The 11,718-nt window shown below is 43.4% G+C and overlaps 1 protein-coding gene across 2 annotated transcripts in view; it reads left to right on the plus strand.

The window, feature by feature from the left end:
- The window catches only part of SUSD6 (sushi domain containing 6), a 118,804-nt gene extending 112,210 nt beyond the window's left edge, over window positions 1-6,594 (plus strand). For both annotated transcript variants that reach the window (XM_032774811.2, XM_032774812.2), the window contains one exon: window positions 860-6,594. In XM_032774811.2, coding sequence (XP_032630702.1) covers window positions 860-885 — 26 coding nt within the window. In that variant the 3' untranslated portion in view covers window positions 886-6,594. The remainder of the gene's footprint in view (window positions 1-859) is intronic.
- The last annotated feature ends 5,124 nt before the right edge of the window (window positions 6,595-11,718 follow it).

Here is an 11,718-nt window from a genome sequence, read left to right on the forward strand (position 1 = left end):
GTGGAAACTCAACAGAGCTTTGCTTCTATAGAGGTTAGGCCCGCTAGGTCAAGAAACATAGATGATTTGTAGAAGTTTATTTTCCATTGCTGCAAGCCCTATAACCGTCAGTAACATGACTTGGAACCCTATTCAACAATAAAACCCCAAAGGTTATTTCTCCTACAGGGAGGGAAATACCAAAATTCCCAAATATGGAAGGAAAACCTCAAATGTAGGTAGCAGAGTTGAGGGATAGTGTTGCCGTAAGCCGATCCAGTGGGCCGTTCAGACTCTGCAGAAAGAGGCAGACGGTCCTTGTGTTCTGCAGTGTCTAGTGCCGCTTTTAAATTACTGTTTAAGGCACCTCTTAGTGGAGCAGATTGCTATAAGCCAGAAGCTGGGAATGGACGATGGGATGGATCACTTGATAATTGCCTGTTCTGTTCATTCCTTCTGAAGCACCTGGCACCAGCCACTGTCGGAAGACAGGATACTGGGCTAGATGGACCTTTGGTCTGACCCAGTATGACGGTTCTTATAAGGAAGACTAACCAAAAGGTTAGCTTACTGTGTCAAGATCATGCTGGAGCTACCTAACTCCCACCTACATGGGAGCTTGCACTGGTGTAGTTAATGGTTAACTTGCCACAGACCTATTTGCAGTCGTCTGCTGCTGCTGCTCGAAGGCGTGGGGAGAAGTGATGCCTGGTGTTGGAGGGGAAACGCTGCACTACTGTTGTAAGAGGTTGTCTGTCTGTCTGTATGGGGATGTGGGAGGGGCTGTAACATACTCATCTGTGCACTTTGCTGCCACCCATTAGAAGCTCCGTGGAACGACCCATGTAAAGTCTGAGCCCTTTTTCTTTTTCCCTCCCAGATATTCCATTGTTGAAGGAAGCATGAAGCCTACTGCACTTGTTTAGCCTTCTCCCTCTTGGTTTCCCCTCTTCTTCCTTGGGATGCAAGCATTTTGTGCAGCCTTCCTCACCTTCATGAGCCGGGCCCTGGACACTTCCAAGCAGAGACCCTTCAGCAGAAGATCCAAAGGATTTTGCCAGGTTGTCTCCTCGATGTGCCATTCGGGTTGGTGCGGTGTCGGCCTTCCCATTCCATCTGCATTAGGGGCTTGAGTAATGTAATGGATTTGAGCTCCTCCCTCCTCTTCCCTCCCCGTGCCAGATGTTTCACTGCAGCCTCTGGAGAGCTGCTATTTACTTGTGCCTTTCTCCTTCTCACACCGGCTTGTTGCAGCTTCTCACAGGACTCGCTCGCTCTTCAGCAGCCCAGAGAGCAGGGACCAAGAACTGCTTGCTCATTGGGTGCAGACATAGTTTATATAAAGACCTTTCTTCCAGTATCCTCTTGATGACTAGGGCAGGACAGAACTCTCCAAGAGAGCTAAATCTGGGCTTGGGAGAAGTCCCAATATGGGTAATTTACACTATCCAGCAGTGCTCATAGTTTTTAAAAATAAAGTGGTATGTTCTGTAACTTAGATGCATATTAACAATTAGGCATCACTGACTATTGTAAAGGCAGAGAAGTCTGACATCTTTTACAAGATTTTTTTTCTTCCTCCCTTTCATGCCTTCTTTGTTATCCCCATATCTTCCCCACTAAATACACCCTTGATGTCACAGAGTAACAGTCTCTCTGCAAGATTCCATTCCAAAAAATTCCACCGTCTCGTTCTTTCATCGACCTCACAATCCACTCGGTTTTTGTTTCCTGAAGTCTAGGGCTGTGTCTACTCTGAGAAATGTCACCAGTTCCTTCCAGTGCTGGTCTAGCACAGGGGCAGCGGCTGGTGCTAAACTCAAGGAGAATTTCTGCAACAGGCTAGTTGTAGACAAGACCTAGAAGCAAAAAAACAATACAGTACAACCCTGATTATCTGATCTCTAGTTAACCAAGCCTGTGTTTAACTGCAGGTTCGTCCTGTTCTGCTGACACACTGTGCCATGATCATGGTCCAGTTTATCCAAAGGCCTATTCTTTTGCAGTTGTCGGGTTTCTGACACTTCTTTAAAATATCAGTTTTCCTGCATAACTGCTTGGGTTTGCCTGCCACCAACAACTTTTAACTTGACATGACTGTAAAAATGGAAGAGTCATTTAGAAACATTGTCCCTTACTCCCTCAATTTTCCAGGAAACTTAAGGGCTTTTTAATGTGTTCTCTGGATTCATTGGCCCTTTTTTATGTTTACAGTTTTGTCCGCAGAAATATTGTCAGCTAATGCTGGGGTTTGTGGTTAACATCCCCGATTACCTGGCAGGAGATACCATAACGCAGGGTACTCAAATACAGCATTACACTTTCTAAATGGTTGCAGCATGTCTTCATAACCTTAAATGGAAGGGGTTGTACTGCTGTTTTATCCTAATGGGACCTCTCTGTGCATTTAGAGCTGCTCCCACATGTGGGCCTCTTCTTCACAGGGAGGGTAACAGTATGTTTGCTAAAATCCCTTCTGAAGAGTGGAGTTGACACAGTTTGGTTGCATGGCCATTATGGAGACGACAGAGCAGTTTTTAAACAGTTACCTGGAGCAGGACCCTCCCTAATCCAGAGCATGAGTTTTAATGACTCTCTTGACAGAACTGTCAGGTTGTCAACCAGCAGTTGCCTCAAAAGGAAGCGGTAAATTTTGTATTTGAAATGGAGGGAACAATGAGATGTGGCTTTGCTCAGCAAGTTGTGACATCTGGGTGAATACTTCAGCCCCCCCTTCCTCTCCCCTTTATAATTGTACTCCCTACCCAGAGCAGTGATTATATCAGAATACTTAGTGTTATATAACATTTTAAAATGGATTATTGCTGCAGTAACTGAGGTTAGGCTCCAGCTGCAGTGGGCAGGGATTGGCTGCAGTGTATAGCCAGCAACCTGCCTCCCCTGCTCATTAAATTCCCTAATGCATTTGCCTGTTAATTCCCAGGACAGCTGTAACAGTGGGTATGTACAGCTCTATTTTCCCCCATCCCATGTATCTCGTAAATTAAGTTGCAAGAATTGTTTTAGAGACAATGTCAAGTTAAAAACAGTAAATTTTAAACAAACTTCTTTACTTATTTACTTATTACAACACCCTCGGTTACTGCAAGAATTTGAGAAATCCAACTTTCACTATCCTTGGTGGTTTTGTTTCTGTCTCAATTTGGACCATAAAAAAACAAACTTTTTTCTTTTCCAGCTTAATGGTGCTGCAGTATTTGGCTTTCAGACAGTGCAGGCATAAGTGTATTAGTTTGTAAACTGTTTTCATTAGAATTTTAAAAAACATCAGCATGGAAATATTTCCACTTGTTAGTTTTAAAATGGTTGTTCTACAAAATCTCATGTTTGAAATAAGTGTCCCTATAATCTGGTCTCTCACTTCTTATCAAAGTGAAAAAATAGAATGAATTGCTTTCTAATTAGCTTAAGGTTCCCTGGTAACCAAAGCTGTCACATAGCAGCCTGGGTGCAAAGGCCAGGTGCCACACTTTTCGGCTGACAGAAGAGCATTCTCTTAATGAAGCTGGAATTTGATCCCAGGGCCTGACCTTGCTTTGAACGCTGAAACTGACAGTCATGCACCTAACAAAGCGCATAGTGGCTGTGTCCACTAACCTCCATTCACAGTAGTGTGGTTAGCCACCAGTCTGAGAGAAAAAATCAACTGGAGAAAAACAGAAGGGGCCCTTAATTTTGTTTTATAGAATCCCTCAGAGTTTCTTTCCCGGGAGAGAGGGGTTTGGGGCGAGGGAAAAGATGTGGCTGTAATTAGCAGAAATAGACAATCAATGTCTCTTTGATTTTAAGAGGATAAAACAGCAGTTACTGATACTGGAGCATGGCTTTTCGTGGGAGGATCTAATTGTACCCTGTTGGCTGGTAATCTCTGATGCCCCTAGATGCTTTGACGGTTGCAGAAAACCAACGTGCCACTTTCTTCTGTGGAAACATCCATGCAGACTAGAGACATTAGATCCGATGCAAGCCGGAACAAGCAGAAACAGCTTTTGAGTTCTTGTGTTTCACCTTCCCAAGCATTCCACTTTAGAGTTTACTTTCATATAAAATGAGATCGAATGAGGAGGGGAAAAAAACCTGTTTTAAAAGTCCAGCAGATAAGTTCTCAAAGAAAAAACAACCCTTTTTCTTTACTGAGCAACATGTGGACCATTACCTTCATACCTTTAAAGTCTTAGGGAGACTTGAAGGGGCAGGAATCAATTTCTGGGAAGGGAAGAGAGCTAGAAAGATAAATGAGATGCTGCACACTCAGAACTCCCATTTAAGTCAATGGGAGCAAGAACTGCAGAATTCAGCCTTAAAGAACCCTTGCTTATGAGCTCTCCCATAACTTGATAGCATTAAGTTGGAGTGAATACAACATTTCTTGCTGGAATCATAGACCAGAGTAGTCAAAAGGAGGCTGTCCCCTTATTGCCTTCCCAGCATGATGCAGTTTTGTGTTGCCTTACACATGCTGTACCCTGAAATGCTTAACAAGAATATTCAAATGATTTAATTATACCTGAAAATTAAAAATAATGTAAAGGGACCCTGTCAGGAGAAATTTACAAAACACTGTGTGCAAAAGAAATTCTTCCATGATTTCCTTTCTATTCCAACTGAAAAGTGTTTTTTCCCCAAACAAGGATATTCCTCTGCCATGTTTGCAATCCATCTATTACAGTACCAGGCTAGTGTGGGAGATCAAAAAGGGAAACTGACTACAAATGAAAGTGAACTGGGTTGGTCTCGTCTTAGTGCCCAAATTATGAAGTGCAGCGTGAATTAAAAGCAAACTTTAATCATGGCAGTGTTGGGATAATATAAAGGGATTAGTAACAGGTAAGGGAACTTTGATGATTTGGTTTTGTTTTTTGTTTATTTAAATAAATAAGGGCCTCTCTCCACTGCGGTTGGAAGGAGCAGGGTTCTGCAGCATTCTTCTCCTTTGTAGGGCTGCTGCACAATCAGAGCTCTGTGGCTCTGGGATGGAGCAGAGCCAGAGGATTCCCATCCTTTTAAACCAACAGCAAACTTGCAACATAAAATTACACTCTGTGCGCATCATCTTACGTACTTCCCCTTGGAAGTGAACTATCTCTCAGGATTTCCCCATTTAACAGTTTGACAACTTAGCAGGATTTTTATGCCTCTGGAGGTGTGACTTGCCCTCACAGCACATGGATTAATTTGGGAGATGAGAAATATTGACATTATTCCAGAAGGAAGTACAAGACTCCCCCCAAGTGCGGAGAATTTGGATTGATTTGAATTGGGATTCAGTGAGCGCTGCAAGTTCTGCTGTAGGACATAAGCTGGGCTGGGAGATCATTGCTGTGAGTACAAAAGACAGAGCACCTAGAAAACTTGGGGTGAGTGAGTAGTAGCTGTTATTAAAAGCTCCGGCAAGCCCTGTAGGTGGCTCAAACTATTGGATGCAAATGCGTATCATTGTGAGTCCATAAGGAAGGGTTCACTGTGCCTAGATAAGATACTAAAAACCAACGACTCCACCATGTAAAATTGTGAAGACACAGCAAAATAGAAATGTTCAGATTTCCTTGCTATCTGTTTACAACAGGTCATGTTAAACTAATTTTTCAAATTAGTTTTTATTTTTGGACAGCAATTGTTTTATTAATATTCTTCACTTCACTCAGCCTGAACAGCAGAACTAGTATAATCCGTTTCACTTCCTGGTTCTCAGACACTAGCACAGTAAACTTCATCCTGCAAAGAAGGAACTGCCAATTAAATTTGATGAAAACATTTGTTCACAGAAACTTGTAGTTAAGAAACTTCACTTCTCTCTGTAAAAGGCCTTGGAAGCATAGAAAGGCTGCCTAAGGCGGGCTTCATTTGAGGGAGTGTTTTTATATTGGAAATGAATCTTCTGCCAACATTTCAGAACCTTGTGAAAAAAGCAAAACAAACCCCAAGAATGATTGTCCTGCTCTCACCCTTCCCAGGACAAAGCATGTAAGTCTCCCAGACCTCTCTTCAGAGCTCTGTCCTACATACTGCTTCTAACTTGGCCTTCTGGATAACTTTAAGAGGTTACATTTGGTTGCACCAGAGTGGATGTGTCTGAATTAAATTGATGCACTTCTATTTTAACATACGCTTTTTGCTTCTGTCCAAGGGTGACCCAAGGAGAGGGGCAATCTAATTCTGCTGAAAAGTAATGCTTTATTTTTGATTCTCAACTTTACATAAGAGTTCAAACCAAACACAAAGCTGAACTGTCTGTGGAGCAGACACTGTGTGATGCAGTGGGCACGCTGCAGGTAGTTACAGATAGGGAAGCTTGGTTGCCTTCAATGCATTAATTTGTTTTCTGGTTTTTATCTGAGTTATACCACTATGGAATTGTTTGCAGAATGGTACTCCTAGATATGGGATTTTAAAACAAATGGAACGTAATTGATGCTGTGCAGGATGTCACTCAATCAGTTTTATTTTTGCTTTATTTTATATATATTTTCTGGTCTCCTGTACATTGCAGTGGGTGTGAAGATAGTGTTTTAATATTTGTACAAAGTTTAATTTAATTTTAATTGTTCTATGTATATAACTGCATTTCTAAATTAAAAATTCTTTTGAAGTGAATGTCTACCCTCTTGCATGTGCCTTTTTTAAAAAATGCTATTCTTTGGCCTCATGCTGTTGGGCTGGAGTGGAGAGTCCAACCAGCAGGTTATTTGCTAATACTCTATTCTTCTTTAGAACCTTCCAGCTGGGGATGTCAAAGCTTGTTGCAGACAACAAATGAAGCCTCACCGCACCTGGGAGCTAAGGGGGTACCGTCTCCATATTACGTATGAGCAGACTGCACAGTCACCTTTTCCATGCGTACACATAGTAGGGCTCAGTCTTTCCCCTACGTAATACATAAGGGGTGGAAGGTGAATGGGCAAAGTAACTCTGGAAAGGGGGTGGGTGAACGAGTAGGAGGAAGGAAAATTCCAAGACGAGTGAGGTGTTCATTGAATGTGGTTTGGTGGAACTGCCAGTGAAACAACTGTTGGTATTGAGTGCACTTGGTTTGGGGGAGAGATAATGAAGACTACAGAGCTTGCCTGGTATAAATTAGCTTTAGCCTAAGAACAGGTTGATATCTTGATCGGAGCGCCAGATTTTCTTAATCTCCTGACAAATTGGAGGGAGCCTAGATTTCCTGAGACAAACTCTGGGGCCATTTTCTGGCGCAGTTCTTGTGTGTACCCATCCCTATTTGTTTTCCACATATGCCATGTGTAGAGCTCTGACCCTGCATCAGGATGCCCTGCTCTAGTCCCAGGTGATTTACTAACTTGCTGCATGATCTTGAACAGTGGGTCTCAAACTTTTTTTTACCAGCAACCCCTTTCACACAGTAAGCCATTGAGTGCAGCCCCTTCCCAATAAATTAAGTACACTTTTTAATATATTTAACACCATTATAAATGCTAGAGGCAAAGCAGGGTTTGGGGTGGAGGCTGACCGCTTGCAACCCCCTATGTAATAATCTCGTGACCCCCTGAGGTGTCCTGACCCCTAGTATGAGAACCCCGATCTTGAACAAGGCACTTTGCTTCCCTCTACTATTAATTGCTGTAGCATCATTGTGTTCATGCAATTTACAACTGTGTAGGAACACTGAGCTAGGAGCCTAGTGAGCTTGTGTGTCCTAAATTAGCAGATCAGAACCCATCAAAAACTGTGGCATAAGAGCAGGCAGCAGTGGCAAACCAGCAATGGAGGGAAGACGCTTGATGTGATTGTCTGCCTTTTCCAAGATACAGAGGGCAACACGAAAGGCCCTAATCCACGAATGGGGAAAAGGGAAGATGGGCAGAGCGCTGTGCATGAAGTAGGACTGGAAGAAAGCCAGGTGAGATGTAAACAGGTTGGAGCAGGTCAGAGTTTGGGGGATGAGATGGTGCTTGCACATGGCTTAAGGAGACAGGAAGTATTTGAGGATGGTGGGGTATTTTGAGTGGCAGCACAGTGGTTATTTTAAAGTTGTTTCTCAGTGCCTAGCACGGGAGATAGACCCTCGAGGCACTACTGCAGTGCAAAGAGCAGTAATTGCTGCAACGTTTCGATAGACTGGAGTGGGAAGAGTTGAGAGGAGGGGGTTACAATAAACAAGAAGAGAGACAAACGGGTTAGCAGTTGGGATGAAGGAAAGGGAGGATGTTAGCACTGCTGTAGGAAAGGGAGGATTTGGAGGGGAAGGATAAAGAAGAGCTGAAGGAACGACAAGGTTGCAAGTCTCAGGGTCAGGGAAAGTCTAAGGGTCATAGACAATGGTGGATTTGGTAGTGAGAAGCAGGAGGGATGAGAGACTTTCTGGAGGAAAGGTAAGCTCATCTGCTGATACCCTGAATTGGAGATAGCAGTGGGACAATAGGAGGAGGTATTGGAGAGGCATTCCAAAATGCAGGCAGAATACTAGGGGATATGCAGATCTGAGTCCCAGAGTAAGGACTGGAGGTGTGACCCCCTGTCTTAGGGCATGTTGCCTCTTTAAGACAGGTTGCAGGACCAGCTCTTCCCTGTTCTGGGTAGAAGCTAAGAACAGATGGATTCTGGGAATTGTGGCCCAGAAGGACCATGAGAGTTGGAGACTGTCCAGGAATGCTGGGAAGAGAGCCAGCTGTATATAAGCTCTCTGCCTGCAGTCCGGGGCATTTGGGGAAGGAATGATCTCTCTCCATCTTGACCTACACTGAGAGACAGCTAGAGAATGGAAGCTGGAAAAGGAGTCATTTTGAAACTGTTGGCGTGGGGAGCCCCTGAGCAGCGTGACTTGAACACTGGGGCAAGCAATTATTTCCTTCTTCAGGGCCACAACTTCAGCAGACAGGGAAGAGATGCTCTTCTCCATTCCCCTGGACTGAGAAACCAAAAGCCTATGGACCCTCCAGAGACTGGGGTTTTATGGGCTCCTCTTCCACATGTTTGTCCTTGAAATTTTGTTACCCAAGAGAGAGAGGAGTTTCTGGTTTAGCTGAAGGGGCTACCAGCAAGGGGAAATTGAGGCAGTGAGCACAGTTTCATGGTAATCCAGGTAAGACTCCCTCACAGATGCTTGCCTGAACTTCCCAGAAATCTCCAAAATGAGTCAACCATCCCAGACCGAAAATGAGACTTGAAGCCATACTGGATACATACCCAAGCTGAATTTTGCTGTCTGTCTGGCCAATGGAGTCTCTGTTGGCCAGGGTAAGGTTTGGGATTTCTCAATCCTGCAAATATTAATCATGTTTCCAGGAATCACGATCCTTCCCTCAGTGACCTATATTATGGGAGTCTGGGGTCTTGCATCCTTTGATCTATCCTAAAATACAAGACAGACATGAGGATGGGGAAGACATTCAGAAACCACAAAGAAATGGAGACCATCAAAAGTTTTGGCTTTGTGACCTTCCCCAGGGTACAATCTGGACTGTTAAACAGCTGTATCTCCTTAACTCTCTAGCCTGGGGTGCCTTTTATGCTGCTTTGCTGTCAAAACAGCCACTCTTGGCCTGCTCACGCAGCCTTCACTCCCAGATAAATACGTGAGCACTCTGACCAGCCACTCATGAATTACATACAGGCTGACACCTGCAAAGTCCTAGTCCCAGTCTTGTCCCCCCAAAATATGCATCTTGTACTGCTCAGTTCTGAACAGTACAAGCTCATACAGTCCATTTCATCAAAGGAAAATGATAATGCACTGACTTTGTTATCCCAAAAGGAGTTTACCACACACACTAATCCAAACACACTGGTTAAAATAAAACAATAATATAAATGTATTCACTACAGTGAGCGAGTTTTTAAGTGATGATGCATAAAACTCAGAATTAGTTACAAAAGAAAATAAGAGTAAAATGCAAGCTAATACTTAACAAGCTATGTGAACTTAAAAGCAAAAGGTTTTGTCTCAGCACATATTGCTGTAAATTTCACAAGTTGGGTCTCCTGTCAGCCTGGGACCCCTCCCCCTTACTTGAGCCATTCAGGTTTTCATTGATATCATGAACAGGAGATGGGAGGAGGAAAGAGGAATGAAGTCAAGTGTTTTCCTCCCCTCTTTATAATTCAATTTCCTGTGCTAGAAACATCCTTGCTGAGTCATGGTAACACACAGTCCATTGTGGATGCGAGGTTTGAACTGTCCCTGTGATGAAATGTAAATCTTTTTGTTTACACCTTGTTGCTGGAGAATGGCCGCTTAAGTGGTGATAGCTCTTTAATACCTGGCTGTGGTGCTACTGTATCTTTGTTTTTGAAAAACTGGTTTGGGCCTGTTTGTCTTAACCTTGGAGCATGTTATAAGGAGACACAGTGTATAATCTTATAACTTCACATGCAATATTGATACGCACATTTTACCTGGGCAATAATTATGATATTTCAATGATCCCTCACAAGACATACTTTGTACAAAATTTATCATAGTCTTGTAAAAGTGGTGAACAAAATGGTATCGCTTATCACAGGCTTCAATTCCCAAACTTATCTAGCCTGTTGTAGTGGTGCCTTAGGAAAGCTCTATAACCTGCTTATCTTCTCTCCTGTCAATGGGATCCTATTTTCAGAGGGCAATTGGGGTAATTTGTTGCTTTGTACTGACATGTTGGGATGTGATAACTTTTCTGCTGGGTCTTTGAGTGTGAGGAATTTCTGAGTATGGGGGATTGTTGGCTATATTAGCAGTTATTGTGGGAGGGTTTCACGTGGGCCAATATGTCAGACTCATGGTACATACTTAAATGCATAGTCCAGGATGCCTTTTTTAAAGAAAGCTGATCAGCAGCACAACATTCAGGGGAAGAAGATAGTGTCTGGATTGAACAAGATGGTCTGGCTAAAATAATCCCTAAGTTTTTTTCATAATTTTCTATAGAGTGATAACTTTTGTCATGGATTTTTCTGCATCCCAAATTCCAGCATGGGAAGAAGAGTTAAGTGGGAAGAAGAGGTGGCATGTCTGCTTATGTACCACAATGCATCCTCAAACATAACTTCTGGACACCGCATTGATGCTGTAATACTTGATGTTCTGACATGGAGGATCCTTCTCCCAGTCCCATGGCATCTATGGGCATTCCTGTGTCAGATAGGCGGGTGGGGCTGATGCCTTCTGGGAACAAATTTTTATGACCCTGTGTTTTGCACAGGGCTATGGCTGCTTGCTGCTGCCAGCAGCTCTTGCAGCCAGAAATATGTATCATTATTCTGCAGCTTTTATCTGCTAAATGTATTGGAAACAATTTGTCATTTTGGGTTTGTGCCAATAGCAAGTGAGGGCCATGTGCAGAAAAGCCTGACTAAGCTGGTCTGCAGCGGAGAGGGAAAAGTCTGCAGTACTAGGCACCTCAAGAGCCAATGCTCAGAGGAGGAGTTCAGTTTGCAAAGGCAGCCACACAAAAATGCCCCTGCCATGCAACTGGTTTGAGGAAACCTGCTCAAAAGAGGGAACAGACATACACAAACAAGACACCCTCCTAAATTAACCCGGCGTTAAGCCAGGCATTTCAGTGTAGTGCCCAAACCCTGGGAAGGACATTCTGGTGTGCATAGATTATCCATGAATACAAAACCACCAGTACATCAACTCCATCGTAACAGTGCGTGAATCCTGTAACAAGTCCACATGAGCACCAGTTTTGCTTGTGCCTTCCAATAGGATTCCAGCTCCCTCCTAATAGTTTGTCCTCCAATAGGTCACAGTTTTCCCACTCCTTGGCATCTCCT

The sequence above is a fragment of the Chelonoidis abingdonii genome, chromosome 4 (genome assembly GCF_003597395.2).
Source record: "Chelonoidis abingdonii isolate Lonesome George chromosome 4, CheloAbing_2.0, whole genome shotgun sequence".
Lineage (NCBI taxonomy): Eukaryota > Metazoa > Chordata > Testudines > Testudinidae > Chelonoidis > Chelonoidis abingdonii.